Genomic DNA, 17,397 nt, shown 5'->3' with positions numbered 1-17,397 from the left:
ATGGATAGGCAAGTCTGAACAGGTGAGTTTTGCTTAAAACATCCCAGATAGCAGACCGACATTGACTATACGTTGATTTTCCACCAAAATCATCAGTATGGTTGATATCAAAATTTTCGATGTCAAGCGACGTTGAAACAACGTTGCTCTATGGTATGTCCGACTATGGTTGGGTTAACTTTGCTTGATAGTTTATGAACTAATGTTGACAAACAGTTGATTTATGATTGACTGGGAAATATGATTGAAAAGTCATTGAATTATGGATAAGCGGGTTTTTTGGTCAGAACATAACATTGATTCAGTGTTGTTCCAATATTATTAATAATCAAAATGACGCTTAGGTTTTGTAAGGATTTCAACGTTGAAACAACATTAATTGAGGGTGCAAAAGTGACGTTGATTCAACGATATAAGATCGACAGCGGAATGTTGATCCAACATCTTTTCAACGTCGGTCTGCTATCTGGGATATAATTAGAAGCACACTCACCTTTGCTGAGTTTAGTATGGATTCTATTAACTTCAAACCATGTTTTTTTCCAGACTCTGAATCCATAGAACTGTCGGTAAAAATATTATGTGCATCACTGCTCTTGTGTGTCCTATTCAGATACAATTGAATTTGAAGTTCAAGTTAGGAGGTACAGACCATACTGATCAACGTTTTCAGCCTCTAGGCCTCCCTTATTAGCCATCTGACAAATATCCCCCGCCAAAAAAATTGCATGTTACTTTTTTTTTTTAGTATATATCAAATAAAGTGGTAAAGTGTGACATCTAAACTTGGTTTGAAATATAACGACTAGACGATTGAAATAGGTATGAAAATGTTCTAAACATCAGGGGCGGAGCTTAAGGGGGGTGATGGGGGTGTGGCCGCACCTGGTCCTTCAGGGGGCCAGGGTTACAGGCGTAAGATAATGTGGTGAACTATTATACAGTGCTTAAGTGTTAAAATATTTCTGCTAACCCCAACCCCCTTCGGTCAATCGGTCGTCTGGAGGGGCCTGCAAGTGATGAGCTACTAACCCTACACCCCACCCCCCTCACCAGCCCCCGCTCGGCCGGTCAACTGGAGGGTCCAGCGAGTGAAAAACCACCACCGCTTAGCTAGTTGGTGACTCATCGAACCCTGGGCCCTGTTCACATTTGTTCCGCCACTGCTAGATATCAATTATGTGCATTGCTCGGTCGGAGGTTATCATAAACCAAACTGCTTGTAAATCCGGTCAGATTCATTTTTCCTCTTCCGAATAAATAAAAACATTCAGCCAAGGAAACAAAAGAGCAAATCAAGGTCATACAACACCTTAGTGAACACACGCACACAAACAATAATCATTTAGATAACTTTCAAAATCAGCAATGGATCAAATACTTATATCCTCCACTGTGTGTATACAGTATGTATTTAAAGTGTTTTTGCAGGATCAAATAAAGCAAACACATTGTTGGGTATAAACACATCTTTACTTCTAGACTAACAACATAAGAGAATAAATTAAAAAGCGATATACATGAAAGTCAACGGTCACTCAAATCTGCCTCCACTTCCTGGGTGAGGCATTATGGTCCTAGTGTCCACCATTATAAAGTCAATAAGTTAATATCAAAGCTGATGAATGACAACATCAATACCAAATCTGAAATAATACACAGGGCTTCCTGCAGACATGCATTTATTTTTTTTTAATCCATTTACTCTCTTCAGAAACATTCCTCAGCTCTACATGGATTTGCACCTTCAACACTCAGGCATTCATTCATCTTTTTGTGCCAGAGGGTCTCTAGCCTATTAGAGGTGGGTAGTAACACGTAACTTTTTAGTAAAATATACTTCTAAGAGTTGTTTTACAAAGCCATACTTTTTACTTTTACGTGAGTAGATTTGTGAAGAAAAAACAGTACTCTTACTCCGCCACTTTGGGCTACACAAGAGTCGTTACATTTTTCCTACTTATTCTTCATATTAGATTTATTTTTTGCCAGCGATGCCAAAAGTAGCTCTACCGATTTCACCAATGAGACATCGCAACAATAATCACGTGACTCCATTACCCAACACCAATACCAATCAGACACAAGCTTGCTGTTCTATGATCACACCAGCCTGTTCAATCACGTGGCGTCTTTAAAGCACTGTAAAAAGTGAAGTACAGTGGTACCTCTACAAACGAAGTTAATTCGTTCCAGGACATTGTAAATCGAAATGGCCGTATGTGGAGCAGGATTTCCCCATAAGAATACATTATAATTCCATTAATTGGTTCCACTGCCCGAAAACCTACACTAAATCCCTAGGAAATACTGCCGTTACTATTGCAAATATCAATTAAAAGAGAAAAATAAATAAATAAATAAATAAATGAATACAAATCAGAATAATAATATCACAATAATAATAATAATAATATCTGTAATTATGTAACAAACCGGGTTCCAATGTGGCGAATGTGTTTGCGTGGTTACCTGAACGCATCGCTTGGCTGACTTGACAGAATGAGGCCTTTTTAGTTTCACTTTCTTTACTTGCTGCAGGGGACACTAGGTGTGTTGTGTTGCTCAAGTTGATGGAATAAATTATTAGAAACCTGAGGAAGCTGGCGATGTTACCACAATAATTGCCACCTTAACTTATAAAGACTGGCGAACGGAGGAGGACCGTCATAGACCGTCTACGGCTGTATTGTTGAGCGAGCCATATCACGGATGCGCACCCCACGCTCATATTTTGCTATCATATCTATCTTCAAGTCAATGATAACGGTAAGCATCACTTTTTTCCCTTTTTTTCACCACCTGCACTAACATTGTTGGAACCCATGTTGATTTCTCTCACAACAAAATCTGCCGTGCATCCGTGTTGCGGTAAAACAAAGAAACTGCAGTGCTGTCATAGATCGTCGTATTTAGAGTATGTTGTTGGATGTAGAAACAAATGTCGAGTCAAATTTTATGTCGGATGTCGAAAAGATCGTGTGTCGAAGCGATCGTATGTCAAGGTACCATTGTATTTGACAGAGCGCTGCCCTCTACATGACTTGGCACCGATTGACCATGGAAAACCAGAGACGTGATCCTTTTAATTTCGTAATACTAACTATGAAGGAACTATTCACTATTCAAACTAGGAACTATTTTCTCCACTAGAGGGCACTCATGCTCTATGGACGAATATTGCTTCATTTCTGTCATTTTTCTCTCTTGACGGAAATCAATTATTTTTTTTTCCTTTGGCTTCATGTGGTTATGTAATTGGTTATTGCACAGTATCATTGTAGCAACAGTTCATAGAAATAACTTTTACGCTGTGAAAAAAAAAAAAAATTTGTAAGTAGTTAATCACAATGTTACTCATTCCTTGAGTATTCTTTTCAACAAATACTTTTTTACTTGTACTTGAGTACATTTTTTGGATGACTACTTTTACTTGAGTAAAATTATTTTGAAGTAACGCTACTCTTACTTGAGTACAATTTTTGGCTACTCTACCCACCTCTGGAGCCTATCCCAGCTAACTATTGGCAGGACGGAGGTGAGGTTTACTCTGACCAGGTTGCCAACTTGTAGGGCACATATAGACAAACAAGCTATCACACTCACAATCGCACAGGCGGATAATTTGGTGTGTCCAATCTACCTAACGTGCATGTTTTTTGGGATAAGGGAGAAACCGGAGTTAAAACACACATGCAAGGAGAGGAACAACAACTTTTATTTAAAGTGCCTAGAATGTTATTTTGGCAAACTTGAGGCTATTCTCCTTTGTGTGTCCTCACGTGTAATATCAAATCGTTCTTTTGAGAGAATTTTTGACCACAAACAAAGCAACAAGATGTTTTGTCTTGTGTGTGTGTTTTCATATGTGATTTCACATGGTCCTTTCGAGAGAATGTTTTACCACAAGTTGAACAATTAAACGGGTTTTCTCCTGTGTGCGTTCTCGTGTGTAATTTTAGGGTTTCCTTTCGGGAGAATGTTTTACCACAAGTTGAGCAACTAAAGGGTTTTTCTCCCGTGTGTTTTCTCATATGTTTAATCATATTTTCTTTTTGAGAGAATGTATTGCCGCAGAATGAGCAAGTAAAGGGTTTTTCTCCAGTGTGTGTCCTCATGTGGGATTTCAGGCTTTCCTTTCGGGAGAATGTTTTACTGCAAGTTGAACAACTAAAAGGTTTTTCTCCTGTATGTCTTCTCATATGTAATATTACACTTTTTCTTTGAGAAAAAGTTTGACCGCAAGTTGAGCAACTAAAAGGTTTTTCCTCTGTGTGTGTTCTCATGTGGCCGATCAAATTTCCTTTGTAAGCTAATATTTTACCACAAATTGAGCAGCTGAAACCTTTTTTATGTGCGTGATATCTCTTAACAGTTTGAAAAGGGTTTTTGTCAAGAGATGTCTCTAACCCATGGTCATCACCATCACAGTCTGTGTTGTTCCTCAAAGGTTCTTCCATGTCATAGCTGTCTGTCAACGGCGGTAAAAGGTTGTCTGGTGGTGGTCCTCCACAGTTCTCTCCACTTGGACTGTGTTGAAGAAGCTGTAACCACTCGGAGGGTTCGTTTGCATTGTTTTCACTCTTCACACAAACACTAAGCAGTGGAAACTTGCTAACGTCAGCCTCTGCCTCTTCTTCCTTAATGTAGGAGGGCTCGGGATCATCTTCCTCTATCATGTTGGGTGACTGTGGATTATCCACTGTAAAATAGGAGTGCTGTGGATCTTCTGCTTCCTCTTGAATGTGGGGTTGCTGTGTATCTTCTTCCTTTACATTTTGGGGGAGCAGAGTAACGTCTTGCTCCAAACTAGCGTAGTCCCCCTGCTGCTGAGGTTTTTCATGCTTACTCATCAACCGCTGAACATCTGCAGAGCACAAGTCAATTTTATTCCAATAACCACAGAGTCGAAAATATTTTTTCAACAGACACAATATCCGTGCACAATTAAGTAAACTTAGACATAACGGCGGACAGTCTTGTTTGTGTTGTTGGTCGCTAGTTCCATCAGCCACAAAAATGGAAAGTAACATTGGGACATGTAAGGTTGATTAAGAGTGGCACATGTGAGTTCAGAGTAGTGCTGCAACAACTTATCGATTAACTTGAGTAATTTGATTAGAAAAACGCTTGGAATAAAATTTTGCTGCTTCGAGGATTTGTTTAATTAGAGTGATGTTGTAATGGTTTGTTTTGAAAGTGTTGCATTTCGTAGATTTATTCATTTGGGTGGATACACTGCCTTCTAGTGGCAAAAGTGGATATTGCATAACACATCTAACATGGCTGAATCCAGCTGCTCCCTGTTAAGACCAACAGAAGGTATGGTTTTGTTTCAGCTAATATGTTTGTTTATGCATTCATTATTTAGTTTAGAAGTATATTTAGCAGTTTTTTTGTGGGGCTATACGATGGAGCGATTTGTTAAGCGGTTTGTTAAAAAATTAAAAAAACGTTAGCATTTTATAGCATTAACGCTAGCAGACATTTGCTATGTAAGTTAGCCAATTGTTCTTTTGTACAATGTTGTACTTAGATCCTCATTCATTTAAAATTTCATCCTGTTTGAGGCTAAGCTCAGGTGCAATTTTGCAGTTTGAAGAAAAACTTAGGAATTTTATTTTGTATTCACATTTAATGCTCTTTTGAAAGCGCAATCTTACCAATTTAAAATAAATGTTATTGCAGGCATAAACACTTGTTGTTTTACATCTCCGAAAATTTATTCTGCAATGCATTAAATGTTCGTCATCCAATTACTTGATTATTCAAACCAACTACCCGATAAACTAATCGATTACCTTTATAATCGATAGTTGCAGCTATAGCTGAAACGAATACTCGAGCAACTTGAGTTTAAAAACTGATCCAAGTAATTTTATTTACCTCGAGGAATCGTTTTATTTTGCCAGCTCTAAACATCACGTTTTGCCCGGACTACTTTTAATGCGGGACAACGCACTGACGTCACGTGCGTAGAGGAAGAAGCAATAAAAAAAAAGTACCTCACTGCAGCCGACAGCCGCTACAAACAATTCCGACGTTGCTAAAAACTACGCCCGCATGATGCTACGGGAGTAGCAGGTAGTGTCTGATGCGTTTCATAGATATCACATGTATGTAGAACTAGATGCGAAATGACAGACTGGGCGGCGTTAGTAAACAGCCGCCATCTTAAAGCAGTAGACTTCTCAGCGCTAACAAATAAGATTAACGTTACTGTCACTCGCTCACGTAACGTTAGCCCAGCGGAGGGCTAGGTTTTGTATTTATCATGACCACTGTCGATGCGTGGCTCACGTGTTTTACATACAGGCTTTATTTAATCTCTGAAAAGATAGCACTGTAGAGTGGTGGGGTGTAAAATAAAAAATAATACTAACTGTCAATTTTAACTCAGTAGTCATTGCTGGATAAAACACCAAGTAGCACTGGTCACTAATGTGCTCAAATACAGCAGGTATCATACATTTATTTTGAACACTGCAAAAACTCAAAATCCAATCAGGACTTACAGTTTAGACTAACTTAAAACTTGACTAGAACTCAAAAATAGCTTGACATAAATGGAAATTCAATTGAAACATGTGGGAAAAACACCTAGCTTTTAAGTAATGTGTGTTATCAAACGTAATGACATTTTAGGTAAGAAATATATATATATTTTTAATATCTATTTAAGATCTAGAAGTTTTTTAAGTGAAAGCAGTGATCTTTTTTTCTAGTCACATCTGAGATGCAATTGTTGGCTGTTTTCAACAATGTATATCGAAAATAAAGACAGTGATTGACTGAAAATGGTTCAATATTAGATGAAATGTCTTGTTTTCTAATGTATATTTATAATTGCTTTTTATCTTAAAAAAAAAAAAAAAAAAAGATGTTTCATCCGATTGCTCGATTAATCGATATAATTATCAGTCGATTACTCGATTACTAAAATATTCGATAGATGCAGCCCTAGTTGCAGCCTGAGTTCAGAGTCTTGCCCAAGGACACTTGGACAGTGGGGATTTGGATCATTGGGCATTCGATCACTGGACGAACTGCCACTGCCCCATTTATGTCATACTCTTTGCTAAATTGTTGAAATGCTAAATTTACATTTATTTGAGAAGAGGACTTTGGAGCATTGAGAAAATGTTCAGTTCTTTTTCTTCTTAGCTCAAGTAGGACACTTCTGACGTCCCTGGAGCAGGAGTAGCTTGAGAATAGGAATGCAATATAATTGAAATTTTATGAATGGCATGACCCCCCCCCCAACTTTATTAATCAAATATTGGTTTACAAACTACTAAAGATGATCAGGCTCAGTGTGACAGACCCACACACTAAAAGTATAGCCGGCGAAGTGGGACACTCCTTGTAAGCCAAATGAACTAGTACAACATATCACAAAGTGCTTGAATGGGGAATGTGCACCCTTTGTACTGGAATTGAATGAATTGAATGAAGTGAACAAAAATACGAAAAAAAAAATGTAAGAATGTCTCCATTGTGTACTAATACATTTTCTGTGCAAATAAGATAATTTATTTTTTGACAGAATAGTTTGCTTAACATTTAATTAGTCTTCGTCTGAGCCAGTTCCCAACTGATACAGACTATAAACATAGGAATAGATATCTTGTATAATGTTTGATAGCTGACATTCTGGATATACAGTAGATGTACTACTAATTAGATAGATTGCTATTTTGTAATTTCGTGAGGAAATTGTTCCCAAAACAATTTCAGGTATTGCCCATTCATGGTTTTACTAGTCCACCCTGCCATGATGAGCAACGACGAGAAGGAATAGGAAAGGACCGGCGGCTAGAAGAAATGAGTTTCATTCATGCCTGAGCATACCTTCGATGCGTCTGTCAATTTGAGTCTTGCGAACAGCTTCCAATTCTCGTCGGTGTCGCTCGCTCTCCTCTTTCGCTCTACAAACTTGCTCCTTGTACAACGCTATCGTTCCTTCAAACAGCTGGAAGATTTCGTCAGCGGCCACAATGAGTCGCTCCCTTACCAGCTGTTTCAACATTGTGATGAAATTGATTGTTTAATGAGTCCAGACAAAAAAATAAGTTCTACTTCACCTTTGTTTGGTCATTTGTTTAGAGGCTCACTTCCGGCGTTTTCTTCTTCGATGGTTTTTAAAGATGGTAAACCATGAAGTGGCTCAGCTGTCATCTTGTGGCGGTATACTAGTGGTAGAAAAATACTGTACGAGCAAAATGTTTCATGTTAAATATTTAACGAAAATTTGTATATACAAACAATAACAGGCATACACGCCAATGATTCTGATCCATTCCAAGTCTCGAGAGAACTTTCGGTCTTTTACAATAACGTACACTACCTTTAAAACGAACATATTCCAGTACATTAGATGGCAGTATTCCCTATTATCTTTGGCCTACGAGAGTTTGGGAAGACGAAGAAGACATGAAGTTGAGGGAAGGAGAAGATGCCATAGATGCCAAAAAGCCTGAATTGTCAGCGTTCCTAACCAGCGGCCATCTTTAAGCAGTACATTTCTCTGGTGGTCTGTTGCAGCGAACCTGATTATCTCCACTAAAATACTTGGCAAAATCTTGACAGATTTTCACCCAGTTTGGTTTATTACAAACTATATTAACGTGATTTTGATGTTAAAAAAAATGTACATTATTATTTTGAAGTAGATTGTTAAATTACAGAATCTTTTTATGTTCATGAAAAAAATCAAACCGTTTGAAAATTGCTTTAGAATTTAGCATTTATAGCTATTTCGAAGTGCATGCTCCATACACAATATATAAAGAATAGATAATGGTGATAATAATAATAAATACATAATGTAATGTTTAGATAGTAGCACTGACACAAAATGGCCGACAAGTGATGACGGCCATCTCAGTTGGTTCACAACGCGCAATCCGCATCTAGAGTTATATAAATGTGTAATCTATGGAAGAAGTAACCGAAAGTAAAACATTTCTCCCATAAATGTCAGATTCGAAACACACCAGAATATGGCGACTTTGCTGAGGGTCACCAATTTTTCCAAGCAGGTATTTGATAAAACTCTCTGCCTAGTTCATGTTTGACAATTTGAACAAATTACACACCGCATGAGTTAACTGTCGCACTTTTTTCAGCTCCGTGCCTTTGGTGTTGCGTGGGTTCACTCATTGCCGAGACAAACGCAGTATTCTAGCGTCAGTCATACAACAAATAAGGTACACATATTATTTCGGGTGTTTCAGAAAACATAAAACGAAAGTGACCTATGAAAAAATGTCACTTGGAATAGTATGTGCGTGTGTAAATATTCCTTATTTGTAAGGTCATGGACATTTTCTGTGGGCAATATTTGGGAAGTGTAATATATACATTGGGTAACATGCCCACTTTGTGTATTTTCTTGCCTAAGAACCTAAATTAATCTCAGCCTATTTTGGAGGAATTTGTTAATAAGTACATGTTGTGATGCTTTACTAAAACCAATTCACCTGTCAACCTTCCCTTATGTTCCAGTGGTTTGCGGTAACAGTTGACAACGTAAAGTGTAGGAGAATTATCCATCGGTCAGCTTCAAGGCTGGAAGAGCACCCGTCGCAAGACAGAAAGTAACCCCAAGTCAAATGCAGGCCTATAATCCGTGACAGTGGTCATCAATGCTGTTGTTGAAATATCTTGTGACTGTGTTTCCTAGTGAGTTATCAGACATAACCTATGAGAAGCTGGCTGATGAAACGCTAGATGCGCTTGCTGATTACTTTGAAGACTTAATGGATGAACCTTTCACTGGACCCGACTACGATGTTGTGCTCTCTGTAAGTCAGCAGGACCTAAGATGATTCTCACTTCATTTTCACACAACTTCCTGAGAAAGTGACAAATAATTTCTCACACCACTGAATGTGGTGGTTTCTCCGTTCCAGTAAGATGTGTCTTTTTCTTGACAGAGTGGTGTGCTAACAATAAAAGTGGGTGGTGACCATGGAACCTATGTGATCAACAAACAAACACCAAACAAACAGCTTTGGTTGGCCTCTCCGACAAGGTGAGAGCAGAGCCGTTACAATATAAACATAATACTGTATAAATATAAACTTAATCTAGTGAGATGTAATCAAAGGATTGTACACCAGCAGAGTAGTATCATTCATTATTTATTTTTAGCAATGTTGTTTACAATGTGGTAGAACTGTGTTACACACATTACTGTTTCAGGTATTTTGACAGTTTGCTGAACAAGACAACTAAAATACTATTATACAATATTGACTTAAATTGTTAACCCACTTTGTAAGCAGTTGTTCCATTTGGAAGTCCTTTTTATGGTCAAGCTTATACCTCGTGGCTCATGTCTTAAGATGTTGCCTCAACATATTGTAATGTTCTCTTGTCATGATGCCAACTATTTTGTGAAGTGCACCAGTCCCTCCTGAAGCAAAGCAACCCCACGTGAGGCTACCACCTAGATTTACAAATAGCGATATAGACAGTTGACTGTTTGACCAAGCACAAGACACAAACAAGCAGCAATTTAAGCATCAGTTATAGTGCTCACAACCTGAAAAAATCCAAGCACACAACTCATTCAATCAATGTACAGTTGTGGTCAAAAGTTTACATACACTTGTAAAGAACATAATGTCATGGCTCTCTTGAGTTTCCAGTTATTTCTACAACTCTGATTTTTCTCCGATAGAGTGATTGGAACAGATACTTCTTTGTCACAAAAAACATTCATGAAGTTTGGTTCTTTTATGACTTTATTATGGGTTAACAGAAAAAGTGATCAAATCTGCTGGGTCAAAAATATACATACATGGATCTGAAAAAGCGAATCATTGACTTGAACAAGTCAGGAAAGTCACTTGGAGCCATTTCAAAGCAGCTGCAGGTCCCAAGAACAACAGTGCTAACAATTGTTTGTAAGTATAAAGTGTATGGCACTGTTCTGTCACTGCCACGATCAGGAAGAAAACGCAAGCTATCACCTGCTGCTGAGAGAAAATTGGTCAGGAGGGTGAAGATTCAACCGAGAATCACCAAAAAGCATATCTGCCAAGAATTAGAAGCTGCTGGAACACAGGTGTCAGTGTCCACAGTCAAGCGTGTTTTGCATCTCCATGGACTGAGAGGCTGCCGTGCAAGAAGGAAGCCCTTGCTCCAAAAGCGGCACCTTAAAGCTCGACTGAAGTTTGCTGCTGATCACATGGACAAAGATAAGACCTTCTGGAGGAAAGTTCTGTGGTCAGACGAAACAAAAATCGAGCTGTTTGGCCACAATGCCCAGCAATATGTTTGGAGGAGAAAAGGTGAGGCCTTTAGCCCCAAGTACACCATGCCTACCGTCAAGCACAGCGGTGGTAGTATTATGCTGTGGGGCTGTTTTGCTGCCAATGGAACTGGTGCTTTACAGAGAGTAAATGGGATAATGAAGAAGGAGGATTACCTTCAAATTCTTCAAGATAACCTAACGCCATCAGCCCGAAGATTGGGTCTTGGGCGCAGTTGGGTGTTCCAACAGGACAATGACCCCAAACACACATCAAAAGTCGTAATGGAATGGCTAAATCAGGCTAGAATTAAGGTTTTCGAATGGCCTTCCCAAAGTCCTGACTTAAACCCCATCGAGAACTTGTGGACAATGCTGAAGAAACAAGTCCATGTCGGAAAGCCATCAAATTTAACTGAACTGCACCAATTCTGTCAAGAGGAGTGATCAAAGATTCAACCAGAAGCTTGCCAGAAGCTTGTGGATGGCTATCAAAAGCGCCTAATTGAAGTGAAAATGACCAAGGGACATGTTACCAAATATTGGCGCTGCTGTATGTATATTTTTGACCCAGCAAATTTGATCACTTTTTTCTGTTCACCCATAATAAAGTCATAAAAAACCAAAACTTCATGAATGTTTTTTGTGACAAAGAAGTATCTGTTCCAATCACTCTATCAGAGAAAAATCAGAGTTGTAGAAATAACCGGAAACTCAAGAGAGTCATGACATTATGTTCTTCACAAGTGTATGTAAACTTTTGACCACAACTGTATTATATTAGTAACATAACTAATTGGGGTGTCAGAAAAACAAAGCTATTCTGAGATATATCTCGATATCACGTCACGCAATTCTCATATTGATTTAAAATCCATTTGTATCGAACCTTGAAGCTGTGTTTCTGGCGGAAATAAATAATTCAATGGCTGCACTTCTACTTCTGTCCAGTAGTTCGCAGCGTGCAGCAGCATGCCTTGCAGTCTGCTGAAGTAACAACATTATAATAATCAGAGTAGAGATTTGTATACGTCGCCCTCTATTGTTTGCTCAAATTAGTCCTTTTATAAGTCTGAAATTTGGGCTCATTTTGGGTTTGACTGCAAAAACGGAGGCATGGAATATTTAGAATCCTCTATTTAAGCAGGTGGACTAAAGCAGGTTTGCACTAAAAAAGAGAACACGTTATAGTGAAAGCCATATTTTGTTCAAACATAAAACAAAAAAATTTTTGTGTGCTGGATGAGGTTTCAGGAATAAATTGATAAAAATATACTTATGTCCATTTTGATTAGTTTTTTCGAATTTGATATACAAATATCGCAATAATAGTCTGTATAGTGATGTGACTCGTATCGCCAGATAAAATGGGTTTATATTAGGGCTGTCAAACGATTACAATTTTTAATCGAGTTAATCAAAGCTTAAAATTAAATTAATCGTAATTAATCGCAATTCAAACCATCTATAAAATATGCCATATTTTTCTGTAAATTATTGTTGGAATGGAAAGATAAGACACAAGACGGATAGATACATTCAACATACTGTACATAAGTACTGTATTTGATTATTATAACAATAAATCAACAAGATGGCATTAACATTATTAACATTCTGTTAAAGCAGGGGTGGGCAAACCGGTCCTCGAGGGCCGCAGTGGGTCCTGGTCTTTGTTCGAACTGACCCAGCACAGATAGTTTAACCAATGCGGTTTCAGCAGAAATGAGAAGCACCTGACTACAATCGACTGATTGCACTTGTAAAACAGCAGATTGGTGAAAAGGTGTCCTCTTAATGGGTTGCAACAAAAACCCGCACCCACTGCGGCCCTTTGTGGAATTAATTGCCCACCCCTGTTTAAAGCGATCCATGGATAGAAAGACTTGTAGTTCTTAAAAGAAAAATGTTAGTACAAGTTATAGAAATTTTATATTAAAACCCCTCTTAATGTTTTCGTTTTAATAAAGTTTGTAAAATTTTCAATCAAAAAATAAACTAGTAGCTCGCCATTGTTGATGTCAGTAATAATTATGGTGCTGAAACCCATGAAATCAGTCGCACCCAAGCGCCAGCAGAGGGCGGCAAAACACCAAAAAACACAAGTAACAAGTGGAAATAACACTTTGCTGTCATTTTAATCTGAGCAGGGCATGTGCGCTAAATGCGTCAAATATTTTAACGTGATTAATTAAAAAAATTAACGCCTGTCAACGTGGTAATTTTGACAGCCCTAGTTAATATATATATTAGGGCTGTCAAGCGATTAAAATTTTTAATCGAGTTAATTACAGCTTAAAAATTAATTAATCGTAATTAATCGCAATTAATCGCAATTCAAACCATCTATAAAATATACCATATTTTTCTGTAAATTATATATATATATTCTGTAAAATAAATTGTTGGAATGGAAAGATAAGACACAAGATGGATATATATACATTCAACATACGGTACATAAGGACTGTAGTGGGCATTTCACTCTACTGTCATTTAAATCTGTCTATTCTGTCCTCACTCCGAAACGTCTTTTTCCAAAGCTAGACAGCTAGTGAACGACGCCTTAATAATTAGACTTCTTCCTTTTTCATCTGATTTATTAATAAAATGGCCTCAAACCATTGTCCACTTTAGACCGTCGTAAAACTACAAAAAAAAGTACACAAGCATTGCATTAGCAACAACGTTAGCTTAGCACGCTATTCAGGTTCACTAAACATAAACAAAAAGCGTCTCATACAAAAAATATAACATTTCGCTTACTAACATAATATGTTCATTCTTTACAACAACCATACTTACGGACAAATCTTGTCCAAGGATTATATAAGCACAACATTATCAGCCCGAGACGTCGTGCAGCCATAATGAACTGGCAAGAAAACAATAAACCATGTCGCAAAGCGACCACAAGAGTTCGCTGTTAGACAGCACAAAAAGCCTTGCTGTAAAACTTACCAAAAGGCAGAATACTTTCTGAGCGGGACATGTGCGTTAATTGCGTCAAATATTTTAACGTGATTAATTAAAAAAAAAAATTACCGCGCTTTAACGCGATAATTTTGACAGCCCTAATATATATATATATAAGGCCTGAACGATATTGGAAAAAACTATTGTTGCGATTTTTTTTAGGTTTGCAATATATTGCGATATTATATTGCGATATTAAAAAAAAAAAGATCTATCTTTTTTAAAGAAATTTTTACTAAATGACTTGAATAGCTGTTTGGAAATACTTTACATAACACACCGTGACCACAGTGTATTCATATAATACCGTTTAATTTGTGAATGATGAAGATTTCTGTATGAAGGTATCCAGGAAGTCATGTCTGCACAAAATAGATCATTTATTGAATACAATATTTTACACTTCAACAGCAGCAAATACATTAAATGATAAATAAAAGAGCAGGTGCATTAGTCCCCTAAGTTTTTGACAAAATATAACAATAAATAAAAACTTCTGTAAAATAACAACAATGTTGTCAACATATTTGAACAAAAATATTAAATATGACAAATAAAAGAGTTGTTCACAAACTATAAAATTAAATAAAAACCTCAGTAAAACAACAAAGTTGTCAACATATTTGAACAAAATTATTAAATATGACAAAAGAGTTCACAAACTATAACAATAAATAAAAACCTCAGGTAAACAACAAAGTTGTCAACATATTTGAACTTAAATATTAAATCTGACTAATAAAAGTGCAAGTGCATTAGTCCCCTGAGTTGTTTACACAAAATATAACAATATAAAACTGCAAAACGGCAACAAAGTTGTAAAAATATTTCAACAAAAATATTAAGTATCAAAACTTTATGTGCAGCTGTACTATATATAGTTATTTGAAAAATACGGTTTACAATAAATTTAAATATAAAAGAAACAAACTCAATTGAACTTGTAAATAATTGAACTGAATAACTGCAAATAACTGTGATGAATAAAAGAACCATTTTAACTCCCAAATTTCCTGCCTTCCTGATAGCTGTCACATGAATAAAAAGAAGAAAAGACATTCCTTCAGCTGTGTTATGTATTTGTCTGCATATCGTCCACCTTCCTTGCTCAGCAATTCTCAACTGGGTCTCATAGGTTTTTGGCCAAGACTATTAGTTTATCCACTATAGCAGGCTTGAGACAAGAACGTTGGCACGTAACAATGTTCCCACCTGTGCTAAAAAGCCTCTGATGGGGAGCTCGTAGCAGGAATGCATAGATACCTGCGTTTTAAATGGTCCCACATGTTTGACAGATTACTTCTTGTTGAGGCAACCATGGCGAGGCACTGTCGACAGGGCTGTTTTTTGTCCCTTATAGTCTTGTTCTTGCCAAAATACTTCCAAAACTCCTTTTGGATACAGTCTTCCTTGCTCCTCCAACGTGTTGATTGCTTGCTTTCACTTTGAGAACGGGCCCTCCTCCCTCCGCTCTGCTGTTCGGCCCCTCCTCCCTCCACTCCGCTGTTGCAGGGGGAGGGGAGGAGCCGATGACTTGCTGGAGGGAAAGAGAAGCTGTGCGCTTTTTTTTCCCTCTCCTTCCTCAAAACAAACGTTTGTGGATTAAAAAAAATGAAATTAAAAAACTATCGCACGTCCTTGCGATGGGACTATTGCACATGCGCACATCGCGATGGCGATGTTTAAACGATATATCGTTCAGGCCTAATATATATATATATATATATGATAATTGATATTGATCTTATCATTCTTAATTTCAAACCTTCCTTGATTCTTGTGTTTCAGCGGTCCAAAACGCTACGATTGGACAGGTAGCGCCTGGGTTTACAGACATGATGGCATCAGTCTGCACCAACTCCTCTCTAACGAGTTTTCTGCCATCTTCAAAAAGAACATGGACATCTTTAATCTGCCCAATTCCTGATAAGATAACCCTGTTTATGCTAGAGTTCAAAGGACAACAGAATGAGCAACATAAACTTATGAGTATTTGTAATTACAGTCAACAGTATTCAGGAGATTTGCTGTTGAGGTATGTTGAAGCTGTTTTATAAATATAGCACATGAATAATAACATAATATGGTGTAAATAAATGGAAACTCTGTATAGTTGGCATGCTCTGAATTTTCTTGTGGGAGGTAGCTGTGGACTAATTTTATTAAGAGTCACAGAAAAATTAAGCATGCCAAGATTGTGACCTCAATTCAAGATGAAAAGAGATAAGCAGAATGGAACATTTTACCAGCCGAGTACAAGAAGAAAAAAAAAGACATAAAATGGTACCCATCTGTACAAGCCATCACCACGTTAAAGTATAGACCCTACCCACGTGACGTCACAACTCCGCTCTCCTGACTGGTGCCGCCCAATTGTCCGTCAACACATCGTGTTTACCTGTTACGGCTACGTACATTCCTCCTATTTACGGCGTGTTTTTCTGCTCGTTAACATTAATAATCAAAATGGTGAAGGCGTGTGTGGCGGTCGGTTGCAATAACAGAGAAGATAGACGGAGAGACTTGAAGTTCTACCGGATTCCGAGAGACACGGAGAGGAGAGAGCGAGATGGGCTGCTGCAATTCGACGAGAAAACTGGGCTCCAAACGATTACCACAGATTATGTAGTAGTCATTTTATATCTGGTAAGATGCATTTAATATATATTTAGAGGGTTTTGGGCTGACAACCACAATTAAGATCATTGCTAGGCTAATCGCCGACAACATACACGTAGGTATGTAGTGAGAGTGCTATCGCTAAACCATATAAACATTAAAAGCCCTAGCTCCATTGACAAATGACATGAAATACATTAGACTTGACAGTGGATGTTAGCAAGAACAAAGATTTTGAATTGAAAATTTCGTAACTCACCTTTCCAAGCACAAGATAGATTCCTGCCGAATTTTCGTGGACGAGGACCTGTTTCACCCAACCAGCAACGAAGTATTTATAAGCCTTCAAGCTCTTAAAGTTTTTCAAACTTTTGTGAGAATAGGCTGATTTTGTTTGGACAAGATAGTTGTACATATCAGGGTAGCTAGCAGATGTCAGGCAAATACGGCGGAGACAGCGGGTCGAAAAACATCGATTTAGGCATCAAATATGGATCTGGCGAATGGATAAACTGAAGCTTTTCCACATAACGCCTTTTATG

At 37.7% G+C, this 17,397-nt stretch overlaps 2 protein-coding genes across 3 annotated transcripts; one reads left to right on the top strand and one right to left on the bottom strand.

Moving 5' to 3' along the window:
* Positions 1 to 1,468: 1,468 nt before the first annotated feature.
* On the bottom strand, positions 1,469 to 8,194 carry LOC130913502 (gastrula zinc finger protein XlCGF8.2DB-like). 2 transcript variants are annotated; one of them, XM_057832171.1, is made up of 3 exons: positions 8,085 to 8,194; positions 7,852 to 8,017; positions 1,469 to 4,867 (listed from the first exon to the last, which is right to left on the bottom strand). In XM_057832171.1, exon 3 carries the CDS (start codon positions 4,851 to 4,853, stop codon positions 3,759 to 3,761), a length of 1,095 nt encoding a protein of 364 aa, XP_057688154.1. In that variant the 5' UTR covers positions 4,854 to 4,867; positions 7,852 to 8,017; positions 8,085 to 8,194; the 3' UTR covers positions 1,469 to 3,758. The 2 variants fall into 2 exon arrangements, with proteins under 2 accessions (XP_057688154.1, XP_057688153.1); XM_057832170.1 differs by having other exon boundaries at positions 7,852 to 8,144.
* A 722-nt stretch (positions 8,195 to 8,916) lies between these two features.
* Positions 8,917 to 16,348, top strand: fxn (frataxin). Its single transcript, XM_057830902.1, has 6 exons — positions 8,917 to 9,041; positions 9,129 to 9,209; positions 9,508 to 9,599; positions 9,686 to 9,806; positions 9,939 to 10,036; positions 16,025 to 16,348. The coding sequence occupies exons 1-6, from the start codon at positions 9,003 to 9,005 to the stop codon at positions 16,161 to 16,163; spliced, it is 570 nt and encodes a 189-aa protein (XP_057686885.1). The 5' UTR covers positions 8,917 to 9,002; the 3' UTR covers positions 16,164 to 16,348.
* Positions 16,349 to 17,397: the final 1,049 nt, after the last annotated feature.

The sequence above is a fragment of the Corythoichthys intestinalis genome, chromosome 3 (assembly GCF_030265065.1).
Source record: "Corythoichthys intestinalis isolate RoL2023-P3 chromosome 3, ASM3026506v1, whole genome shotgun sequence".
Lineage (NCBI taxonomy): Eukaryota > Metazoa > Chordata > Actinopteri > Syngnathiformes > Syngnathidae > Corythoichthys > Corythoichthys intestinalis.
Note: the sequence above shows the minus strand (reverse complement) of the source record. Positions and strands in the feature narration are given on the sequence as shown.